Source organism: Camellia sinensis, chromosome 15 (assembly GCF_055761805.1).
Source record: "Camellia sinensis isolate YWXY chromosome 15, ASM5576180v1, whole genome shotgun sequence".
Classification (NCBI taxonomy): domain Eukaryota; kingdom Viridiplantae; phylum Streptophyta; class Magnoliopsida; order Ericales; family Theaceae; genus Camellia; species Camellia sinensis.
Window position 1 is genome coordinate 86791298 of NC_138975.1, and position 25872 is coordinate 86817169.

The 25872-nt window shown below is 34.6% G+C and overlaps 1 protein-coding gene and 3 pseudogenes across 13 annotated transcripts in view; 1 reads left to right on the forward strand and 3 right to left on the reverse strand.

The window, feature by feature from the left end:
- LOC145812730 (uncharacterized) overlaps nucleotides 1–13659 on the reverse strand; it is a 40182-nt pseudogene extending 26523 nt beyond the window's left edge. Inside the window, exon 1 of the transcript XR_014356230.1 lies at nucleotides 13397–13659. The product of XR_014356230.1 is annotated as an uncharacterized LOC145812730 (transcript). The remainder of the gene's footprint in view (nucleotides 1–13396) is intronic.
- LOC114259340 (thymidylate kinase) lies at nucleotides 415–11563 on the reverse strand. Of its 12 annotated transcripts, XM_082907834.1 has the most exons (12): nucleotides 11262–11554; nucleotides 10330–10389; nucleotides 8804–8851; nucleotides 8635–8718; nucleotides 5480–5798; nucleotides 5215–5359; nucleotides 5007–5070; nucleotides 3992–4324; nucleotides 2812–2923; nucleotides 2632–2691; nucleotides 1146–1250; nucleotides 415–743 (listed from the first exon to the last, which is right to left on the reverse strand). In XM_082907834.1, the coding sequence occupies exons 7-12, from the start codon at nucleotides 5042–5044 to the stop codon at nucleotides 627–629; spliced, it is 765 nt and encodes a 254-aa protein (XP_082763960.1). In that variant the 5' UTR covers nucleotides 5045–5070; nucleotides 5215–5359; nucleotides 5480–5798; nucleotides 8635–8718; nucleotides 8804–8851; nucleotides 10330–10389; nucleotides 11262–11554; the 3' UTR covers nucleotides 415–626. The 12 variants fall into 12 exon arrangements, with proteins under 12 accessions (XP_082763960.1, XP_082763957.1, XP_082763961.1 ...); XM_082907831.1 differs by lacking the exon at nucleotides 10330–10389; XM_082907835.1 differs by having other exon boundaries at nucleotides 5215–5798; nucleotides 10330–10376.
- LOC145813803 (uncharacterized) lies at nucleotides 5308–12784 on the forward strand (annotated as a pseudogene).
- A 4900-nt stretch (nucleotides 13660–18559) lies between the features above and the next one.
- LOC114259354 (4-coumarate--CoA ligase-like 9) lies at nucleotides 18560–21137 on the reverse strand (annotated as a pseudogene).
- Nucleotides 21138–25872: the final 4735 nt, after the last annotated feature.

Genomic DNA, 25872 nt, shown 5'->3' on the forward strand with positions numbered 1-25872 from the left:
GATATATTCAACTTTTTCACTAACAAAAGAGTTTTTTTTTTCAAATTTTTTTTACCAAGCACGATTTTTTTATTAAAATAAATAATAAAAATTATTAAAAAAAATCATCGCTCCTAGAACCTGCTTAAATATTGTTCCACCTTCAAAAATTTTGGAATTTTTTTTGGCTATGATTTATAGGTTAATTTATATTTTGTTTTCAAGTATTAGTTTTTTTTACTTTTAGCTCGGTTTTAAAGAAGTCCATTGAAAATAAAATAAGCCACTTGTTAAAGTTTTTTTTGTTTTGTTTTTTCCTTCAAAATTTGGTTTATTTTCATTTTTAGTTGATTTTGTTAAAAATATAAAATCATCTAATCTAAGCGGATCTATAAAAAAATAAAAATAAATAAATAAATAAAAAAGGACTCAAAATTGAATAAAAAACAAAAATACACTGAACAAATATACCAATTTATAAGTTGTGTCAAAAAAGCTAAATATGGTCAAAAGAGCTAAATATGGTTATAAAAACATGGCAGAGAGGATCAAAAGCATTTGTCTTCATAATAAACCGGACTGAACTATTGTTTATAATCCTAGTTGCCAACATTTAAGTTATCCCATTCCTTTCTAGGGAATCAATCTCAACTTGACCAGAGCTGTGAGAGGGGTTTCCCCTTTTGGCATGCCGTCACACAATCCAGTACCACCTCCTGCAACTGTTTCTCAACATCTTCAATGGGGAGGCAAGCATCTATGGTCTGCAAGACATCCACAAAAAAAAGAGCCTTAAAAAACAAGACACATTCACCAATCTTGACTTTAAAAACAAAAGACCATTTTTTATTTTTTTTTGTTATGCTAAAAAATGATATAAAGATAAATGGATCACTGTTCAAGTTTTGTCGGTATTAACATTTAATGCCTTCAATTTTTTCTTTTCCCCCATCTCACTATCATTCCATATGAAAACCAAAAAGCATTTTGAAAATATACTGCAAGACTTGATGTTAAAGCTAAAAGGTTGTGATAAACTCTGAGGTGAGACCCAAAGGATGACATCACAAGGAGTGTGTACATAGTCTCGTCAGAGTAACACCACCAGACCATTTTCATTGGCACTGGAAAACAAAACAATAAAAGAGCTATTAAAAATATGTTACCTTCCATGAGGCATCATGGAGTATCTGATATGAGCGGACAACTTTTCTTTGAAACTCAAGCTGCTCGTATCTCTCCCCTCCATAGCCTCCTCTTTCAGCCGCTTTCTGGCAATTTCAAAAGGACTTTTCAGTTACCCTGGCTGCTGTTTTACTTGGTGGACACATATGTGCACACACAAAGGAAACTAATAAATAGACTCTTCATTTATATAATATGATAACACAAAAATCAGTCTTAAATAGATGACCTCAACAGCTTAATCAACAATAATCTTATATTTTACCATATGGAATGAGGAAGGAGTGATCAATTGACCAAGGATCATCGCATACTGGACCAAGAGTCCCCTAACTATGTAGCCAATTAAAGTGCCTTACACAACATCAACCAATGACAAAGTAAGTTAAATTTATCATCAAGGACTAAATTAGCCATCAGACAAGCAGGACTTGTTGAGAAAGAGAGTGGAAAACTACTCAATCTGCAAGGTTCAAGACATGGTTGTGATCTTTGATGTCATGGTACCTTAACTTCAACAACAAACTTGATAATAGAACAAATTAGGGGTGGGCGCGGGTCGGTTGCGGCCACGAAACCTCTAATCCGCCATCCGTCCGCCAGATTGGCGGATTGAAGAAAATCAATCCGCATCCATCCGCCAATCCGGCGGATGTTGATTGAGCGGATTGGCGGTTTGGCGGATGGATGCGAATCGGTTTGGCGGTTTAAAATTTTATAAATTTTCAACATAATTCAACTTGTGCACTTCCTTAAAAAAAAAAAAAAAAAAAAAAAAAAATATTACAGTCAATGACTTAAAAAAGTATTACAATCACTGTATGCCTTATCCAAAGAAAGAAAGTTTGAAACTTTAGAATATCACGATCACTGCATGCTTCATCCACATATTACAATCACAGCATGATTCATCCCTATAAAGTATTACAATCTGTAATTCTTAAAATATAATAACAATTCAAACCACCAAAACCATAAACAGAGCAGTTGTAGAGATTGAATGTCTCTATATTGTTACATCTACATATGTTTTTGAAAACAAAAACCAACTAGCATATATCATATTTTCTATTTATTATTTTTAGAGTTAGATTTAAAAACTAAAAAATATAAATGAATAATACGTTTATTTTTTTCAATTCAAAAATATAATCAAGTTGAAAACTTTTTTTCAACAGAATATTTAAACTCTTTTTCAATTGAAAACACAAACATAATATTTAAACAAATTGAAAATACAAAGTCTTATAAATTACTACAGGTGCTCGCGATTTGGCGGATTGGCGGTTCGGTTGCGGCCAAAAAATCTCAAATCCGCCATCCGTCCGCCAAATTGGCGGATTGGAGAAAATCAATCCGCAACCGTCCGCTCATCATCACGCATCCGTCCAAAATGCGGCGGATCGGTTCGGTTCGGTCGGTTTTGGCGGATCGGTATATCCGCTGCTCACCCCTAGAACAAATTACCTCTGGTGGTATGTCAAGATATAATACCAAATCTGGAGCAAGCAACCCCATCTCTGGTGCCTGTGTAACAACTCATTTTTCACTACCAAAAGGGAAGAAATGGCACCCAGAAAAAATAAATAAATAAATAATAAAAAATAAAAAATTCCCACTTAAAAATAGTTTGAAGCACGTCTTCACCTTACACCATTCAATATCAAGTCCTTTGGCAGATGAAAAAGCCACCCCAGAAAATGAATAGCGATCTACAATTAGGGTGGTTCCACTTCTCAATTTATTCTCCATCAAGGATCTGCAAATATATCGCAGATGATCAGTTATGACTTATAAGTCTTGACATGTCAAACATTTGCTTGTGCACAAATCAAAATCATTATCAGTCACAGACTGATCCCATGAAAAGGGCACATAGGGAATACAAATCCAACATTCTAACAACTTTTTTCTGTAAATAGATGCGTCTGTTGATGGAAAAAGAAAAGGCAATAATGATTATTTTATTTTTTATTTTAAAGAAAGTGAAGTTATCAAAGTAAGACTATTTTACCTTCAAGATGGCAATAAAACTCTCAAAATCTATGTGAAATTGTGAAAAGTTTGGGCTGGGACCTGGGTGCTAAACCAATTGAAGACAAATTCTATAGCTAATCCAGTCAATATTCAAATTAAGATAAGTTCTGAAAATTCAGTCATTATTTTTTTAGCATCGCAAGAATGAAATTTATCCAGTGAAATGAAATTTGAATCGGGAAATCATACTAGAGAGAGCATAATAATGAAATATTTCAAAAACTAGTGTGTCAAATTAGGGGTCTGGCTGAGCCCTTGTCTTGAAAATTTAAACAAGCACTGTTCTACGTATGAGAGTAATTTTAAAATTAACAACCATTTAAGGTATAATAATCTCTCTTTATTCCTAAGTTGAACAATCGTATTTCAGTTTTGGCATTGATACTGCTCCTAGATGAAATGGGGATGGCTTCAAATTGAAGGATTGAATTTCCATTCTAGCACAAATTTGAATTTAAACAAGCACTGTTCTACGTATGAGAGTAATTTTAAAATTAACAACCATTTAGGGTATAATAATCTCTCTTTATTCCTAAGTTGAACAATCGTATTTCAGTTTTGGCATTGATACTGCTCCTAGATGAAATGGGGATGGCTTCAAATTGAAGGATTGAATTTCCATTCTAGCACAAATTTGATTGATGTGCATTGAACTTGAAAATTCTTCATGTGAACGACAAACTACTAATAGAAGCAACATTAAACACAAATATAAAGTTTAAACTTGAGGTTCTCACAAGACCTTTGAAGAAGCAGAACGTAACATAATGCATGAGACATTGAAACGAACCTCTTCTCCCAACGATTTGCACTAAAGAGTAGATGGATTGCGTGATCATCCAACTCTGACTTGTTAGCAAGATAAGAGGAAATCATTTGCCCAACACCAGTATTTCTATCAGGAAAACGCCATGATTCAACTGAATAGCTGAGTCCCTCCAAGTAAGAAATCAGCTTTCTTGATTGTAAAGTCTTCCCACTTCGATCCAACCCTTCTAGTACAATTAAAGCACCTCTTGAATCACTTTTGTGATTATTTTCCATGTGTATTTGCCTTATTGAAGACTTGAACGGAAATTTCAAATTAAATAATGATCGTTGAGTTCCTGCTGCCCCAAAATTTCTAAACATAGCTAACAATTAGTCAGAGAGACAGACTTCAGCAATTATAATCTATCATTTGGCTAAGAATCCACACAACACACACAAAGTGGTCTGTTTGGATCCTGACAAGTTTTTAGGGAAAATAAGGGAAATGATATGAATTATTTTAACAAACTTTTTCAACAGTTGGAAATGATTTCACCATTTGTCGTCTGAATCCAATGCAACGGAAGTATTTAGCTTAGCTAAGAACCTGAGGTGATATTCTTTCTTCGAAAATGCAAAAGCATAAGGATTTGACATAAAGCTATATTTTTCTGCTCATTCCCCTTTGTTTCTCAGCAACCAAACAGAGCACACATCACATTAACACCGTGTTTGGATTGAGTGATTTGGAGAGAAAAGAAAAGAAACCAATCTCTCTTAATCTTAATCACTTGTTCGGATTAGTACACAGGAGATAAATAAGGAGAAATAAAAGAAAAGAAATTGAAAGATTACTAATTTTGTCTATTACCAACATTGCCCATCTAACTACAAAAGAAATAAAAACATAAAAGTTTATTTTGGTAACAAGATGCGAGAGAAATCACAATCATTTCTTTCCTTTTCTCCTCTCCTAAATGTCCAAACAGTGTGAAGTGTCCAAAAAATGAGTAAAGAGAGCATTTAAACAAGATATTCAGTGAAAGGGTGCTCACAAAGCCTTCAAAGTTGTGAGATAGCAAGCATGTGTCATTGACACTCTCAAGCCTCGCCTCCAAACTGTGATAAATTATTTTTTTTTTTAAAAAAAAAAACATAAATTACAATAGTTATTCCAATTGAGCAAGTTGAAGGATTAACAAACACATCTTTGGCACAGAAGACAAGCAATCTGAAAATAGAAGCTTTTTTAATTCGAAATACCTTTGGCTGATGAACAAATTAGGGTTTTCACTGGTTATAACACAGCTTCTGAAGCCATGAACAACTACAGTCAATTCTCACTACACCAACGCCATGAAAGCGAGGTTTGGGAGGAGAACAAGTTCGCCGGAGAAGATGATCGTCGCTGGTGAAATTCTCGTCGGATTAAGATTCAGATCAGATATCGGATTTAGGTTTTTTAAAAAAAAAAAAAAAAAATGTGCCCAATTTATAGGATTCATCAAACTGGATAGTTAGCGCTAACCGTGAACGGTCTGATCCGATTTTTAATCCCTAATTGCGCGCCTTTTGAGTGGGACCCAACCCAATGATTCAGATTACTCGGAAGTCGGAACCCATCTCATCCATCGGATTTGTATCTGATAGTGAACGTCCCCAGTATCCCTAGCCGTCAGATTATTTCAAAGCCGTGGAAATCAACGATCCAGATTTGCTAGAAAGCCATAGGTGGAGTGGAGCACTAGTACACCCCGCTTCTCTCTCTGTCTTCTCTCCCTCTCTCTCACTGTATCTCTGTCCTCAATAGTTCTTCTATTTCGCCTCCGGAGCTCCAGCTCGCAAATCTAGATTTTGTGAATCAGTCGATGTTATTACCTTTTAGGGTTTGGATCACAATGTCGCTGTTCAAGGTAACTTTGAGCTTTAAATTTGTTGAAGTAATTGATCTAGGGTTTTGTTCATGGTACATGAGTCATAGTTTCTGGGTTTTGTATATGAAATTTCATTCATTCAATGATATTTATTTAATGTCTAGAAGAGTCCTAGATTCTGCTTTGCTGAATGATTTCGCTATTTGGAACTCAGGATGACCTTTGGGACAAGATTTCAAGGTTTGGTTTTTATCTACATTTCTTGTTTCTAATAAGGGCAATGTGTGAGTATAAATTGGAGTATGTACTTCAAACCTGCTCATTTGATTCATTCAATGGGGTGATTTCGTGAGAAATGATAATCTTTTCTCATGTTTGGTTTGTAAATAGTGAGAAATGGTGAGAAAAGAGAAAGGCCAAATTGCACCAGAAGTCCCTACATTTTGCTTCTTGTGTCATTGTTGTCCCTACACTTTCAATTGATTAAATTTTGACCATTAATTTTAAATTTTGTGTTAATTTTGTCCAATTAATAATATTGTTAGTGTTTTTTCTTCTTTTTATTTATTTTTTATTTTATATAAATAATAACTAAATTGGTTGAGATTAACTTACTAAGTAGACCAAGTTTGTAATTTTGCTTCTAAAAACATGACACATATCACTTATGTATGTATTTTCTATTAAAAAATGCTTACATTTGTGATAAATTGGATTAATTGAGACAAACTTAAAATTCAAGGTCAAAATTGAGCCAATTGAAATTATAGGGACCAAAATGACACAAGGCCCAAAATAGAAAGACTACAAATGTAATTTGTAATTTGCCCAAAGAGAAATCTCTTACCAAACCTATTTCATTTCTCACTCAAACGGTGAGATTTGGTGAGATACAAGTTGATTGGCTGTAAAATATTTATAATATCTAGATTGTCCCTTAAAATGCAATGGAAGAATATTTCACTCATCCAAACATGATAACGAGAAAACATAATCATTTTTTTTCTTTTCTCATATAGATGAGAAACCACAATCATTTCTTTTTTGTTTTTCACTCTTCGATATAAATTGCGTTTGTACTTCTTTTTGAACAGAAATTGCGTTTGTACTTGAAACCTACTTTTTTGATTCGTTGGGTTTTTACTTTAATATGAATGCTGAACTTATTGAAGAATATACAATAGTTAATCAAGTTAACAGAACCTGTATTAATGACTCTAGTTGCAAAAGAATATATAGATTAGAGAATGTGAATCATTTTTCCTGATTTCTTATTGAAAAACGGGGAGACAGAATAAAAGAAGGAATAGAAATATAGGGTTCGAATGTAGCACTCTAAATTAAATATTAAAATATGTGTATATGTTCTTATGTATATTATTATGATGTATAAAAAGTGTGCAGGTCTAGGAAATTAACTTCCCGCAATTAAAATTTGCAGAAGTAAGCAATTTATGTTACATATTGGATAGAAGGGAACATAAGCGGTCTGAGAATCATGCTACGTGTGGATGATGTCAACATAGGATTGGTACCGTGGAGGGTGTTTTTTTTATTTAACTCCCTGATTAAGAATCAGATAGCTCAGGGCATGTTGACACATAGATACTTCGAAGGATTCAAGTGGTCCAAGGAGGAAATGCATCCATTTGAATTTTGCTACATGCGATGGTTTTGGTGTCTCTAAAAAGTATCACCTTCCAAGAGAAAGGATTTACCGTTTGGATGGAGAGGTTTGGTGAGAAAAGAAAGAAAATGGAGAGAATGAGGTTTCTCATCACTTGTCTGGATAAATAATGAGGTGAAAAATGGTGAGAAAGGAAGAGAAATAGTGAGAAAGATAAATCACTCAAAATTTAAGTTGTTTCTCACCAAAGTAGTGAGAAACCAAAATTGCTCTTTATAAAAAATTTATAATACCTAAATTACCCCTCTAAATACAAAACAAATAAAATAAAAAGATACATGTATCCTCTTTTAAACAATGTTCATCCAAACAAGAAGATGAGAAGCCACAATACATCCAAACAAGACGAGAAACCACAATAACTTCTTTTCTTCTCTCAGCTAGGTGAGAAACTATAATCAGTTCCTTTCTTTTCTCACCTCACAATCCAAAACTAAAAGATTGAGAGCTGAAGTTAAACAGATTCGCAGATTCTCCAGAAGAGAGAAGATGCAAAGAACAAATGAAATGATTATTTTTCATTGTATCTATCTACACCAACAATTAATTTAGTGCATATAAACAGGGGTTGGAGGAGTTAAATTAATTATTTGGTTTTGGTAGAGAGTTGATTAATCACAACAGTGTGCATCGTTTGCCTGAAAGTTGATTAATAATAATTATTTGGTTTTGCCCGAAAGCTTAACATCACAGATTCACAGTGTGCATAATTCCTAAACAGAGCCTTCTTCAAGTGTTTTATTATTATTATTATTTTTTTTTATCAAAAGTTGGTTTTGATTTCTAAACAGAGCCTTCTTCTAAACAGAGCCTTTTTCAAGTGTTTTATTATTATTATTTGGTATTGATTTCTAAACAAAGCCTTCTTCTCCTCCTCTCTAAAAAAAAAAAAAAACAGAGCATTCTACAAGTGTAGACCCAAGTGTTTTATTATTATTATTATTTTTTTTATCAAAAGTTGATTTCTAAACAGAGCCTTCTTCTTCTCCTCTCTAAAAAAAAAAAACAAAGCCTTCTTCAAGTGTAGACAGATCGGAGATTCAAGTGTTGATTTTGATTCAAGTGTAGACCCAAAATTTCTAAAAAATAAAGAAAAAGATCAAAGATCCATCAAAATAATACCTGGGGAGGCTGGAAATTGATTCGTTAATGGCGGAAAAAAATAGAGAAATTGATGTCGTCCTGGAGGCTTGTAACGGTGCGAATCTGTGTGTAATTTGAGAAATTGATTCGTTAATGGCGGAAAAAAATAGAGAGACAGATCGGCTGCTCTTAAAAGAGGAAGAGATACCTGTGCTGTGTGAGGAAGTGAAGAAGCCCTAGCCGCTGCTCTCTGAATCTGAAGATCAACAAACAAAAATAAAGCTAGATCAACACAAAAAAAAAAAAAAAAAAAATTATATATATACAAGCAAACCGTCCCGGTTTGATCAACCCGTGAACGGGTCAACCGGTTCACCGGTTTAACCGTGGGTTTCACCGGTTTTCAATAAATACCCCGGTTTTTACACTTGGCCAGTTTAAGAGGGTCAACCGGACTGGAACCTGGTCCGGTCACCGGTTCAATCGGTTGAACCGGCTAGTCTGGTCCGGTCCGGGTTTCAAAACCTTATACAGAAGTTATTCGCAAAGCTGTCCTACGCATGCTTCCAAGAAACAAATTGCGTGATGTAAGTGCTATTGCAACCTCTTTCCCTGTTACAAGAGCTAATTAAATCCATTTGAAATTTCGGATCTAGTTTTTCTTTCAACTAATTGGATTTTGTTTTGTTACTTTCTTAACCTCTCAAGCTGCCTTTATAGAATTAGGAATGGCAACGGGGCGGGACGGGGCCGGGGATCACACTCCCCATCCCCGATCCTCAAATTTTCCCCGACCCCGGCCCCGATCCCCGACGGGGACTCATAGCCCAGTCCGATCCCCGCCCCCGATCGGGGATCGGGGATCCCCGACCCCGAAAAATCCCCGGTTTTTTTTTTTTTTAATCTATAAAAATCTATAAACATAGATTAAAATATATTTGAGACGATGAAGACAATTAATATGGATTAAAATATATTTGTAAACCTGTAGCATTGCCATACAAAATAACCTATAGCAATTTTAAAATATATTTGTCCAGCAGCATATATACAATTTGTAAACCTGTAGCATTGCAATATATACAATCTGTCCAGCAGCATCTGTACATGTTTAAAAAATCCTATCACACACAACTTTCATCCCATCACAAAGAACTTAAAAAATTCAACATAATCTGCCAATATATACAATATGTCCAGCAGCCCACACGCACAAGAAAATTCAACAAGTAGCAAAGATAATAATTAATCCCAAGCACAACCCGCAAGTGATAGGTTACCCAAAAATTGAAATTAAAAATAAAAAAACATCCCTAAAAGAACCTGTACTTTCAACTCTTACAGCCTGTAGAGAGGGAAAAAAACATATATAGAATACACATTCAGAGCCCAACAACCTATACTTTAAGCTCCCCTAAAAGAATTGACATAATAATGGAAATATCATATATACTTCAGCACAACACAAAACCTAGAACTCAACAATATTTAGACACACTTCAGCGCAAACATCCCATTCTATATCAAGTAAATTTGTTATTACCATAATACGCAAGTTGTCCAAGTATCATAAATATAAAATGTCAAAACCATATATTCATTACCGCATAGGGGAGAATAGAGGATAATTGCATGGCCAAAAAGTTGCCTCACAGAACCAAGTAAGCTAATGTCAAAACAGAGTGATATTAAGACTGCATAATGAAATGTAAAACGTAAAATAATTCAGCATACCCGTTCTCATTCTGCAGACATGGTCATGGCCAAAACTGAAAGTACATCTGCTAGTAAATACTGTGTTAAAAGGAAAATGTGTACTCATGTTATCAATGGATTTTTTTTATACTAGGAAAAAGGTTTTAGAATTAAATTTATTGATTTATCTTTTAAATTAGTCCTATTTGATCAACTTAATTGCCAAAAGAGGATAGAATGTCACATAAGGGTAAAACTGAATCAATTTCAGAAGTTAGAGAATTATTTGAATGAAATTAACAAATTAACAAATTTCAACTTTGAAATTTATTTCTTAAAAGAAGTGAATGATGTAAATTTAAAATTGATAAAAAAATGTGAGTCAGGTTAGAATAACTGTGGTCCTACATATCATTTTCTTAGTAATTTTTCTACTATTAGGATTGTTGTTCTCTTGATAAGTAATATATAATCAAAATAACGTCATCAAATTAACAGAAATCTTCAACATCATCATCTTCAATAATGAACAATGAACAATAATTAGGGGAGATCCATATACTCATATTCAGATAAATTTAGAACAATGAACAATAATTAGGGGAGATTTATATACTCATATTCAGAAATCTATATATTCATCTTCAATAATGAACAATGAACTAATGAACAATGAACATCATCATCTACACAGAATAAATAAATTTAGAAAAAAAAAACTGATCTATATACTCATATTCAGATATATATATATATATAATCAGATATATTTATATAAGCAGATATATTTATATATATATATAATAAATAAATTTAGAAAAAAAAAACACACACACACACAGGTTGAAGAAACAGATCCTTACACTCAGTCTCAGATATACACATCTAAAATAAACAGATCGATATACTCATATATATATATATATATATATGTAAACCCTAGATCCAAATCCCTAGAAAGAGAGAGATACCAGCGACGGAGGAGCGTCGGACCGTCGGTGAGGGAGGATCGGAGGATCGCCGGTGGTGAGGAGGGAGGCGCGGCGGTGACAGATGAAAGAGAGAGCGAGACACCAGTGGCGAGCGAGAGAGAGAGAGAGGAGCGCCGTGTGTGAGTGAGAGGCTCGGTGGTGACGGAGGATCGCCGGTGAGGAGGGAGGCGCGGCGGTGACCGATGAAAGAGAGCGGGAGAGACCAGTGGCGATGGCGAGCGAGAGAGAGAGAGAGAGAGGAGCGCCGTGTGAGTGAGGCAGAGGCTGTGTGTGTTTGTGTCTGTGTGTGAAACCTTAAACAAATATTTATGTCCAGGGACAGAACTGTAATTTCACCTCGGGGATTGAGCGGGGTGGGGCCGGGCCTGGTCTGAAACACCTATCCCCGTCCCCGGCCTGGATACCATCGGGTTTGAATTTTTGAATACCATCCCCAGCCCGTAGGGGATATTTTTCGGTGAATAACCACTGAATTCGAAGTCGGTAGGTCGGGTCACCGTCGGGCTGGTTTCAGATTGCCATCTCTATATAGAATAACATCATGTGTTCATAATTTATAATGAAAGGCAATTAAAAACCCCAAAATAAAAGAAAAAGGAAAATGATAATTTGTGATTTACTATTAATATTCTGTATGGCAAACCTGAAATGTGTGACACATTTGAATTAGTATATAACTAGCGGCACTTTGATGTGATGATTGGTTTGATGCCAAAAAAGAACATATTTTGTCTGTTTATTTATTGTTGTTTTATTCACTTCTAAAAACGTTATAAGAGGAATTATGATCTCATGCATTTCCAACTCAGTATAGAAAAAATGTTCACACTATAGTAGACTACACTAAAACTTTAGTGATCTTGGGAGGATGCTGGATATGTAGTGAAGCATAGTGAAGGTACTTTGCAATTGGTTACTGCAAATTAAGATTTGTTAAATGTCAAGGGGAGGCGGCTACTGAAACAGACCTAATTGGAAGTTCTTATATCATTATGCAAAATAGAGATCGAAAGCTGAGAATATTTGCTGGCAATGAGCACCCATTCGGTGACAGGCCTATTGAACCATATGTGATGCCTCCTCGAGAAGTACGGGAAATGCGTCCACATGCCAGACGAGCCATGATTCGAGCTCAGAAGAAGGCTGAGCTACAAAAACAGGGTGGTGCAGACACTAGAAAAGGGAAAAAGAAGTAAGAGGATACATTAGAAATAAATGCATGAAGAGTATAGATTTGAGAGCTGAAGCTTGCTTATCTGTCCTTTAACTTAGAAGGGTTACATTGCCGTGGAAGTCAGTCTAGCCTGGCCTTGGAAATTTTCTCATGTTATCTAGATTTTGCTTGGTTTTTAATCTTCTGCCTTTGTAGCGAGTCAAATTGAGCCGAGTTGCCATGATGCCATGAATGTAGACAGCTATGTCCTAAGTTAGTTTACATTGCTTTCAACTTTTGACATAGTATGATCAAATTTTAAATAATTTGAAGGGGAGAACTTTTCATTGCCCTCAAATTATTAGAAGATTATGAAATATCTATACCTTAAAATGGTGATTTTTCTGAAAATAAAAATTGACATGAATTGAGAAAAAAGTATTGCCAATAAGGTTTTCTCTCTCTAACATGCTATCTTCTTATTTTTGTGCCATGTTCGAATCTTGAATTTATAAAGCAAAAGGAAAGAAAAATGGAAAATTGGAGGAAAAAAAAATCTTGAACTAGATCATTTTTTTCCCTACCTAAAAAAAACAAAGACTATAAACATGTACAACTTAGGACTTAATTTGAAAGATGCAATGCCTTGCTTGTACAGAGTATGCTACTAGGGTTCAGTGTCACTGTGACAATCCAAGCAGAAAGTATACAAGAAGCTGAACAACATCACATGAACAAAACTAATGGATCTGAAATGAAAACTTGGTAAGCTGTTTGAGTAACAATACATTAAAACTTCAACCCTTTGCCCCATCAAGTTTAAGAAACTCAAAAAGAAACTCAATTTAACTGAGCCAATAAACTGCATGAGTGAAAACAGCTGGGTTTTTTAATTTGGTTTCCTTCAGATTCTTGGGAACCAAGTGCATAATTAGGAGAATCAGAAGACGGAAAATGATACCTGCACTCCTGAAGGAAGCGATCGTCGTCGAGACCGGGATCGTCCTCAAGATCTTCGAGTTGTTCTTCGGTCCTATCATCGATCCAAGCTTTGTCTTTGTGTTTAGAGTCTTCGTCCTCGGCGGGCGTGAAAGATGGAGGCTTGAATGCAGGGGGCTTCGGAGGGAGGTTTCCCAATTTTCTCTGAATATCGTCTCATTGAGTCGAAGCTCCTTCCACGTCCTTGTACATGAAGTGATAGTTCGCCATTTTTGAATCTCCGATCAACCCTCTCTCTCGAGAGATCTGCTTCGATGAAGTTCGGTGTGTGATAACGAATTATGGGCTTGCAGATAAGTGGGCCAAAGGCCTATAACCATCCCACTCAGGGCATATTGTTTTAACGGTGCAAGGAGCCTCTGTGCTCAAATAATTCTATTCCCTATTTCAATTCATTCACAATTATTCGATATGTCTTGAGATTTTTACATTTTAAAATTTTCATATGATCCAATGGTTGTAAGTAAATTGGGATAGAAGACATGATTATTTGAGAATAGAGGATTGTTGTAGATTTTAACGAATTACAAGGGAAATATTATGGTGTGCATGTTATATGCGCTCTATCATAATATGTATAATTTCGTCATAAATTGATATAATCAAATCATAAATTTTTAAATATTTTGTTACGCTAATTTATGACAATGTTATAAAGTTTTTGATTAATATTATGAAATTTTATATAAATTTATATATTTTTTTGATAGGATGTATATAGTTTCCCTGTTTTTGATACTTGATTGGTTATGCTATAGCATATCCAATTATTTCATTAAATTCAAATTTAATAATAATAAAAAAATTGGCCGTGCCTCATTTTGTCGACTTTATATCAAACTAAGAATGAATCAAATTTTTAACAAAATTATTTATTATAATCTCATGAAATTTAAAAAGAGATAGAATTTGAGATATTTATTTATTTATTATTATTATTATTATCAAAAGAGTACTGCTAAAGAAATAGAAAATTTACACACGCTTCTATTTCAATTTAGCGATGTGGCTTCCTTAGGTTGTCTTATTTTAAAATAAAAAATTCATTAAAATGACTTTTATTTTTCAAAATATCATTGTCACATTACCTTTGTGATAAATTTTATATAAATTTTTTGTTGAGGGCAAATTACATAAATGGTCCCTATAATTTACCCGTGGTTTCATTTTGGTACTTGCACTTCTAAATGTATTAATTTTGCCATTGCAGTTTAATTTTTGGCTCAAAATGATCCAATAGTTAACGGTCGTTAGACTTTTGGACGGAAATTTCACGCGTGCAAAACACGCACAAGACTTGCACAGTCTCTATATTTCATTATGTTTATTAATGAACAATTTTGACTTTCTTGACTATTTGTGCAACAATTTAATTTGTTCTCTAATATCATCACTCTAATTTAACTCATTTAATAGGTGTTTTATTTAATTTCATTATTTAATTATTATTATTTTTATAAATAAATTTATTTAAAATTTTAATTAAAAAATAATATATTTTTTATTGATATTTTATTTTTAAAAATAAATTTATTTAATTGTCTATAAAATAAAATAAAATAAATTTTTATTTAATCTAACTAAAGATATGTTTAATATTGCTATTCTTAGTTAACAATTGAAAAATTGTAAAATAGTCTTTTGCACATTTATTATTATCCAGTCCGTTCAACCAAATATTAGATTTACTAGAAATAGTCCTTCCCAAACATCTAATCCCATAAGAAAATAAACACGGGATACACATCCAATCCAACCAAATAGTCTGGGGGATTCAGAGTCTCAGGATTCAAGTCCAATAGATTCTAATCCCCTCTTTTCTAATTGTTTGCTAAGTAATAGCATAAAGGTAAAATAGACATTTCACATATTAGTCCCATAGGGTATCAATCCCATGGAAATAATCTCACCCTTCCCAGAATTGTTTAGTCCCTCACATGAGAGATATGGAGTTCGGCCAAACTGCATGTTCAATGGACTAAATTATTAATAAAAAATAATTTATTAAAGCAAACAATGGACTAAATTAATAATTTAAAAATAATTTAAATGAGCAACAATTTGAATCAAACGATGGATAAACAATAAAAAATATACCAAACCAAACCAAACGAAGCCTTAAGTCCCATCAAATGGGGTCGGCTACATGAATCCTTCTTCTCCACGTGACCCTATCAAAGGCCATTTTATTAGTCAAATTAAGTAGATTCATATCTCTATTTATAATGCTAGTCAATGTTAATCTAGGCCTACCCCGTCCCCTAACACTTCCATCTACCGTTACAGCATCGCATCTCTTCACTACTGCCTCTGTTGGTCTCCGTTGAATATGACCAAACCATCTCAAACGATTCTCTCTCAACTTATCTTCTATCGGTGCTACTCCTACCCATTCCCGAATACACTCATTCCTAATCCTGTCCTGTCTAGTCTTACCACACATCCACCTTAGCATCCTCATCTCAGCCACACTCATCTTATCTACATGTTATTTCTTAGTTGCCCAACACTCCGTCCCATACAACATAGCCGGTCTAATAGCCGTTCTATAAAACTTACCTTTTAGTCTAGTGGGTATTCGTTTATCGCACAATACCCCAGACGCACTTCTCCACTTACACCATCCCGCCTTAATCCTATGGGCCACATCTGCATCAATCTCTCCCGCTGTTGTGATAATCGACCCTAAATAACGAAAATGTTCACTCTTAGGCAGTTCTTGGTTCTCAATCTTCACTTTTCCTCTGCTTTCATTGTTACTGTTACTAAATTTACACTCCATGTACTCTGTCTTAGTTCTGCTTACCCGAAATCCTTTAGATTCAAGAGCTTTTCTCTAGATCTCCAACTTTGTGTTAACTCCTTCTCTAGTCTCATCCACTAACACAATATCGTCTGCAAAAAGTATACACCATGGCACGTCATCCTGAATATTTATCGTCAACTCGTCCATAACTAAAGCAAAAAGATAAGGACTTAAGGTAGATCCTTGGTGTAACCCTACAGTGATAGGAAATTCATTTGTTTCTCCAGCTGGCGATCTAATAGTGGTCACCACCCCTTCATACATGTCCCTAATCACATCAATGTAGCCTTTTGTCACCCCTTTCTTCTCTAACACCCACCATATTATATCTCGGGGCACTCTGTCATATGCTTTCTCAAGGTCGATAAACACCATATGAATGTCTCTTTTCTTTTCTTTATACTTTTCTATTACTCTCCTCAAAAGATAGATCGCTTCCATTGTTGACCTACCAGGCATAAACCCAAATTGATTCTCTGACACCTCTGTTATGTCTCGCAATCGACGCTCCATCACCCTCTCCCACACTTTCATTATATGACACATTAGCTTAATTCCTCTATAGTTGTTACAATTCTGGACATCACCTTTATTCTTATAGATTGGCACTAAAATACTCTTCCTCCACTCATCTGGCATGTTCCTAGTCAACAAAATTTTGCTAAACAACCTAGTCAACCAAGCAACTCCCTTTTTACCCAAACACTTCCAAGCTTCAATAGGGATATCATCAGGTCCTAAAGCCTTATTTGATTTCATCTTCTTAAGTGCAATCTCCACTTCAAAATTCCTAATCCTGCGATAGAACCTATAGTCTTGGTTTATCGTATTACTGATTATTTCTTCCCCTATTGTCGTACTTCCATGTTCCTCATTTAACAGTTTCGCAAAATAATTCTTCCATCTTTCCTTAATCTCATCATCCTTCACCAATACCTTAGAATCCTCACTCTTGATGCACTTTACTTGATTAAAATCTCTTGTTTTCCTCTCCCGTATCTTAGCAAGTTTGTATACCCTCTTCTCTCCCTCCTTACTATCTAGTCTAGTGTATAGGTCATCATAAACTTTCAACTTAATCTCTCTCACTACTTTCTTGACCTCCTTATTAGCCAATCTATAGCTCTTAAAGTTTTCCTCAGTTCTATCCTTCTGCCACTTTTTAAAGCACTCTTTTTTTGCCTTAACTACTGCTTGGACCTCTTCCCTCCACCACCAAGTTTCCCTAGAGCTGGGTCCCGTTCCTTTCGACTCTCCAAGCACTTCCCTTGAGATTCTCCTCATACAATTGGCCATCGAATTCCACATAGTGTTAGCATCACCTTCTAAGTCCCAAGTACCTTCCTTTTCCATTCGATTCTTAAATATTTCTAGTTTATCCCCTTTTAAGTCCCACCATCTCGTCCTACGACGCCCACCATCCTTCCTAGCTTGGTATTGCCCTCTAAAACATAAATCTAGTATCAAAATCCTATGTTGAGAGACCATACTCTCTCCAGGAATCACCTTACAATCATTGCATTTTAGGCAGTCTACTTTTCTCACTAAGAAATAATCTATTTGGCTCTTAACTAATCCACTCTTAAAGGTTATCAAATGCTCCTCCCTCCTCTTAATTTATGTTTTTTATTAATATATAATTTTAAATTAACAACACTAAAAATATAATTTATAAATGTCTATATTTTTTATTAATATATTTATAAATGCCTATTTTAATAATAAATTATTTTTTATTAATAATTTCGTTCGCCGAATATGGAGGATATGGAATCCGGCCTGACTCCATATCCCTCATATGAGGGACTAAACAATCTTAGGGGGGGTGGGATTATTTCCATAGGATTGATATCCTATGGGACCAATGTGAGAAATGTCTATTTTACCGTCATGCTATTACTTAGTAAACAATTAGAAAAGAGGGGATTAGAATCTTGAATCCTGGGACTGTAAATCCTCCGGATTGTTTGGTTGGATTAGATGTGCATCCCGTGTTTGTTTTCTTATGGGATTAGATGTCTAGAAAGGACTATTTTTAGTAAATCTAATGTTTGGTCGGACGGACTGGATAAGGATAAATGTGCAAAAGACTATTTTACTAATTTTCAATTGTTTACTAAATAATAGCAATATTAAACATACTTTTAATATTTTAATTATTTTTAGCTAGATTAAATAAAAATTTATTTTATTTTATTTTTTAAACAATTAAATAAATTTATTTTTAAAAATTAAATAAATAAAATATCAATAAAAAAATAATTAAATAATGAAATTAAGTAAAACATCTATTAAATGAGTTAGCACTTGCAGCATCTATTAAATAATGAAATTAAGTAAAACAACTGCAGCATCTACTATCTCAGGGTGAGATTGAAGCAGTTGTTCTAGTTCAGCTGGAGGAACCTGCACAATAATTTAGCACTTGAAAAATATACTTGTATCCAGTTTTAATTAACAACTGAAATAAATAAATGAATTAAGAGAGAGATATACTTGGTAACCCTTGTATTTGATTAGTTCTTTCAACCTATCAACAATAAAAAGAAACCCTTCATTGTCAATATAACAAAGATCACCCGCTCTCAACCACCCATCTGCCAGTAATGTTGCGGATGTTGCCTCCTTATTACCAACATAACCTACAATTATAATGTCAATAGTATTTGTTATTAATATTTCAACTCATGGCTTCCAAATATAGCCAATAATTGAATTATATAAAAATCTCGAGGCAAATTTAATGACTGTACGGCTGTGTTTGGATTAGGATTTATATTTGATTTAGCTTTTATTTGATTCATCTTATTTGATAAGGGAATATTAGAAGGAGGAAAAGGTTAAATTAGGCCCAAATGTGGGGTCGTCACCTTTCATAACCATGGGTCCTCTGATCCAAAGCTCCCCTCGGTTGCATGGAGGCAAAGCAATTCCAGTGTGGGGGTCTATAATCTTGGCTTGACAATTTCCTAGAAGCCTCCCTACTGAGCCCCAACGTTCACATTCCTCTGGAGTCACTGCTCGGAATGCTGTCCCAGTTGATTCAGTCAATCCATAACCCTCTGCATTTTGCATCAAAATCAGTTAGTACACTATTCATAATTTCTTGTCATTACTTCATAGTTCTCCACTTTCAGGCGTGGATGAAGCCGGATCACATTGTTTGGAACAATTACAAATCCTATCTAATTATTTTAAGAAAAATGATATATAAATTTACTTTTAATTGGTAACTGTCAAATCTAACTTATTGACATGCGAGTGAAATGGACATTTTTACTCATTTTTTCTTTAAAAAAACATATATAAAGATAAGATTGTTTTTGAAAATGATATAGACAATTTTATTTTTATAATATGTTTGTAAAAAATTTATGTATATGAATAGAATTTTACTAGTATTTTGATTATTAACTTTCAAACCTATAACAAACTATGATCATAGTTATTCAAAACCTTGAAAGTACGAGGTTTATCGAATTATTTACTCAGGATCTCGAAATTAGTTGACATACACATAAGTAAACCTAGACACCAGATAATTTAGGAAAAAAAAAATTTATGACCGAAGTTGACAAGGGTGTTTGGGAACACTTAAAAAAGCTACATCTTTCTTTGAATTTTGTTGTTTTTAGCAATTTTTTTTCAAAATTATGTCAATTTTTTTTATTTTTCTAATCTGTATTGTGGGGTTGAATCTAAAAAATTTTAAAAAAAGGTTTTTATTTTATTTATTTATAAAAAGAGTAAAATTTTTTTGCCTAATTTTGAAATTTTTAGTTCATCCGTATGTCTGAAAGTTTAAACTTTTTTAAAATTCACTTTGAAAAAAAAAAAAAAACCCAAACAAGCAAATCCAAAACAAGCACAAACTCAAAACTGACCTGCAACAACCACACAAATGGAAACTTGGCCTTAAACGCAGTAATCACCTCCTTCGCCAACAGAGATCCACCGCACCCAACACCCTCCAACGACCTCAAATCATACCCCTCCGCCACATCTTCCTTCGCCATCGCCATCGCCATCGCCACCACCATCGGCGGAGCCGCGGCAGCATTCGTCACCCTAAACTCCTCCACGGCCTTCATCATCTTCCTCAAATCAAACCTCTCCATCACCACCACCGTCTCACTCACCACCACTGACTTCAAACTGTAAAAAAAAGCCATACACATGAAAAAATGGCATCGTCTACAATAGCACTGGCGTCGAATCCCTCTCCTCCATCCGCTGCACATAATAGCTCGCAACAGCAGCTATCAGATTTCGGTGAGTCAGCATCACTCCCTTAACCTCTCCAGTCGTCCCCGACGAGTACATGATCGCCGCAATGTCACTTTGACTCACTTCCACTCGGCTGAGTTCCCGAGTTAAACTCGTCATCATTGACTCGAACTTTAACGAGTCAATGAGAATCGTTCCAAATCGGAGATTTGGGAGTTTGGAACAGGTTGTTGACTGGCGAAAGCGATCACGGGTTTTGATAACTTGATTTGGCGACCATGATGTCGATTGATAAGAGAGAAAAGTAGATGATTGGAACGCGAATCGAGGTAGGAGAGAGAATGAAAGCGGTGTCGCCTTTGGAGAGGCCGGTTAGGGTTTGGAGAGAGACAGCTAGGGTTTTGGTTTTCTGAATGAAGTCGGAGTATGAGATGCGTTGGCCGGTGTTTGAGTTGATCAGAGCCATTGGATCGCGCCATGGACAAGAGAGTTGGAGGGAGAGAGCAAATGAACCGGCGGAAAGAGGGGTGGTTTGTGGTGGAAGGACGACGGTTGGTCGGAGGCTATGGAAAATTTTTGTTTGTGAGCAGAAACCACTGTTTGGATCAATTGATTTGTTTGAGTTTTCCATTGTTACATTTCGACTGTTGTAAACATAGAGAGAGCTCATGAACCTGAAAAAAAAAGAAAAAGAAAAAAAGAAAGTAGACAACACGTGCTGGTGAGTTCCACGAAAGGGTACAAAAGAAATTAAATTTGTGTAATTAAATTAAAATATTTTGAAAATTTTTAATTTTGATCATGAATTTTAAAAATTTGAGAGTAATTATATATGGTATGAATAATATAGTAATATAATAAGAAATATGTTTTAATTTTTTTAAAAAGAAATAAAAATCAGTGGGAGAGGATTAAGTTGAGAAGATATGAAATATTTTTTTATCTTTTCTTTTAAAAATTATAAATTATGGAATTATTAATATTTTGAAAACTATTATTTTAATGCATTAGCTTTTTTTCTTTTTTAAATTTATTTTTTAATTTGATAAATCTATAAATTTATTATAAAATTTTAGAGTTATCACAAAACTCCTTACAAAAATTTACTTTTATATAATATGTAGATAGATGTATAGATGTGCCCGCTAAAAAAAGTGTAATTCCTTGAAAAAAATAAAAAAAGATAGAGAGAGAGAGAGGGATAAAAGGGTCCATCCATTTTTTGCTCCTAACCAAGATGAGCACATCGTGTGTTTGGGCCGGAAGAAGCCCAACACACTCAGAATTTCGAAAGCCCAAAACAATATAGACTGAACTTGACTATTTCCAGTCTCTCTGTAGCCTTGCTTCGTTGGATTGGACCTCTCTCTCTCTCTCTCTATCAGATCGGAATCGAAACTAAAATCGCTGTCGATCTAGTTGTCTCCAGCAACGACGCCCCTGTGAGTTTTGTCTCTCATCATTTTCTGGTCACACTGAAAGCTTTCACGATCTGCTCTGTTACATCGTATCTCATTAGGGTTGTCTGTCGTATCTTATTCCTCACATCGCATATATTCGCAATTTCAGATGAGAAAACACACTATTTTTGTTTACTGGTCAACGTCAACCTTAAATACTGTCGATAAATAACATGTCTGATAGTCATTTTTTTTTCCTCCCTTATTTTTCTTTTTCGTGGGTTCTGAAGGTGGAAATTCACCATCTATTTAGGGTGCGGAAGGCAATTCATCGGTGAAGCTAATGTACGGAATGGGTTAGTAGGATCCAATCAAGTCTCATAATTTGTAGTGTTATGGATGTGAGTTTCTACAGTGGTATCTTTTATAACATGATATTAAATGTCTGATTTTGACATGGATTATGGTTTTGAATTCTGTTTTGTTTGGTGTCTTGGTTTTCTGTTGGAGGGGATATTAGTTTTTCATTTTGGGTTTTAGCACTATTCAAGCATTGTTTTTACATTATGGAAATTTGTACATGATTGTGTAAGGTGAAAAGACAATCTTGCTAATGTAAGGTGAAGAATTGAATGAAAGATAGATTGAGGAACAAGTGCGATTGCTAAAAGTTATGAATCAAGGAAGAGGAAGGATAAAGTAAAGAGAGATGGGTTGAGGCATTTTATGTTCCCAGGACATTAAGAGTAGCACTTACTGATGTGTCTTTATTGTATCTTACCATGAGATGAGGGATGTAGAACTAAAGGACTCAGATGATCTTCTTTAACTTCAAGTGTTTGCCGAAAATGTATGAGTACATCACTTATATACTATGAAACATGGGTGCAGGTACGATATGGGTCGATACTGCAAATTCTTAAAAATGTAGGCTACGGGTGAGGCTGGGGTACGCCGATTTATTTAATATATATATATATATATATTATATTATATAAATTTATAGCTAAACATCCAACATACAAATTATAAGTTTCAATATCAAAACTAAAAAAAGAATAATTTATCTAAAAAATTATATAATTCTTTATTTTTATTTTTTGATTGTCTAAAACAAGATGCAAAAGAGACTAAAATCATGACTCATGGATAAAGGGTGTTAGAAATAAATTACTTGATATTTTCAAAATTGAAAAAAGAATAATAAAAGCTACAATAAATTCTAGCAGACGTTAAAAATATATATATATATATATATATATATTTTGCTATACTCATGACGTACCCAAATGTATTTATTGTACCCGGCATGTATTTGGCGTACTCGGTACGTGTACCGCTGTATCGGTACGTGTACCCGCACTTGGTAAGTAACCGATACTTATACGGCATCATTTTTGGAGTACCCGTGTTTCATAGCTTATATAGATGACCCCGTGTAGACTCAAGTTTGGGAAACCAGGAAACTTGGGACATAAACTAAGTGAATTTGGAAGCAAGCAATAGCTAAAACTTAAACGACTTAAAATGGTTGATACTATGAGGCCTAGTTGTGTGTACTCTATATTCAGCTCAGCTAGGTTTAACCAACTCTTAGCTTGCCTTGTCTTCTAAAGTTCACTGCAAGAGTGCTGCTGAGGCAATGGAAAAATCCTGTGCTGGTGATGTGTACGAAGGCAGGAACTCACGAGAGGTCCTTTGAAGCTAGTAGCTACTATTCACTTTGTGATTACATTCTTATTTTGGAATGTGTAATTACACCACCTCTTAGATGACTAGGGCTCTATATGTGATTTTATTTTATTTTTGTGGTGATGGTCAAGACCATATATATGATTTCGTCAGCCTTTCCTCCCAACTTTCTTCTTTTTCTACCTCTAGGCTCTTAACATTGTGTTTGGGACCAAATCTTTTTAGAATTGTAGATTTCAAAATGGGAAAGGAAAAGAAAACGTTTCTAAGGAATTCCTTTTGTGTGTGTGTGTGTGTATGTGTTTGTGTTTAGAACTAATTGGAATTAGAAGGAAACTATTCCATTCTTTTGTTTGGTTTGATTAGGAATTGGAAAGGAGTTTTTTTGTTTGTTGAAGATCATGCCCTTATTAGCTAGTAGGGAACTTATAAGAAGAGAGAGTGTATTATGGGTATATGGGATTAGATAAGATTTTATAATTCTAATTCCCTTTAAATTCAGCCATTTCATTGGATTTCAAGACTCCTTTATTTTGCTTTCCCCCTTCCCCATTTTAGATTCCGTTCATTCCAAACATATTGAATTCCATTTTGAAATGCCAATGCCATCAAATTCTGTCAAATCCCACAATTCCAAACACACTGTAAGACTCAACTTCTCATTGTTTGCAAATTTTTCTTGGCATCTGACTTTCAGAGCTGTCAAATTTTGGCGGCTTAGCTTTGTATATGTGGTTTATAAGAGATAGGTGCTGCTGAAAAGTAGAGATTTTGCTTTGCGATATGCATAAAATTGTCCACATACCATTAAATACAATGAAACTTCGCTAAACCAAGCCTTTTTTGCAGTGTCTTGTTTGATTGGTTGGGGGTAAAATTTATTGTCTGGTCACTACTTTGCCCTTTTTTGGCGTATGGATTCATCTCCCATGCTGCTCAGTGATGCCTCCAATCTTCTGATAAAGTCAATGTTGAGCTCTTCCAGATCCATAGTTTTTGTTTATTTTCATTAAAATTGTGTTTCTTTTGGTGAACAAATCAACAGATTGACTAACATGGCTGGTAGAGCTATCCGCCAGTTACTGAGGGGGAGACTTCAATCTCAGTCCAGTGTAAGAATCTCATTCCTCATTTGCAGTGTTTCATATTTGTATTTCACTAGTGCAATCTTGTAGTTTTTGAACTTCATTGCATTTTCCTATTAAGTGTATACTATATGAGGTTCAAATGTTTCGTAGTATTTGTTTTTGGTGGGCCATCATTTTCTGTTGCAAAGAAGACTGGTTTTCATCAATTTACTGTGTTTTTGGTTGTGGTTTGTATCTATGTGTTTTCTTTTTTAGGCAAGAAAACCACGATACTTGAGCCGCTGAAATCAAGAATGAGAGACCAATTGGGTACCCCTTGGCACGGAGGGCTGGTGTTTATTATTAGCCCTCAGACTTTTGTAATCCATGTTCAGTGAAACAGCAACCTAACAACATATCTTGTGGGATCATTCTTCCTCGTTCCCACAAAATATGTTGTTTCCTCTTTTTTTTTTTTTCTTTTTTTTATTCTTTTCCTGAAACAAATACTAGAGACAAAATATGTGAAGTTTTAGTTAAGGAGTTCAGTCTTGGGTGTACTGTTTTCAAGGTACCAAATGGAAGGTTATCTATGAAAACCTTTTTATTTTTTGTGTGTTTGGTCAAATCGCTTAGAAAGAGATTGAAGCATTTGTTAGGCTGTCCAATTGCAATGAGTATCATCTAACAAGTTCATGAACATGAATCTTTACCGTTTACCCTTTGTTTTTTTTTTTTTGGGGGGGGGGGGGACTAACTAAAAATGGTTTCTGGGAGATTTCTCACACTGAAACAAGCACAGCCTTATAAAAATGTTGCACAATGGCTTTCAGAAGTGAACTACATCTACATGCATGCCATATATCATTTGGTTCTTTACTATAATGATGACCTGCCATGTGTGAATGGTTAGCTTGTATTGTTTCATGCCTTTTATTTTCTCTGTTTTTTCCCTGTTTCAAGCTAGAAATAAGATGAGGTTCCAACTCAATGAGATCATAGTCTGGAAGTTATTTCAGAGTCGTTCTTTTTGATGTCTTGTCTTGATCAACGTTGTGAGCGAAGATATCCCTTTCTAGGTGGTTAAACAGAGATGTTTGTTAAGGATTTCGTCATTATGAAGTTCAAATTGAACTGAAGATAGAATATTTTAAATTATAAGATGCACTTCAAGTTTATTTTGTTTTTTCTAAACTTTCAAAAAGTCCTTGAAAATTCGTCATGGAGAGACATAATATGAGCTGCT

Coding starts and splice junctions, on each gene's coding strand:
- LOC114259340 (XM_082907829.1), bottom strand. CDS start 5,044: ATGACACATGCTTGCTATCTCACAACTTTGAAGGCTTT. Junction 2,924..3,991: donor GCAAATCGTTGGGAGAAGAG/GTTCGTTTCAAT, acceptor ATATATTTGCAG/ATCCTTGATGGAGAATAAAT. Junction 2,692..2,811: donor TTGATATTGAATGGTGTAAG/GTGAAGACGTGC, acceptor GTTGTTACACAG/GCACCAGAGATGGGGTTGCT.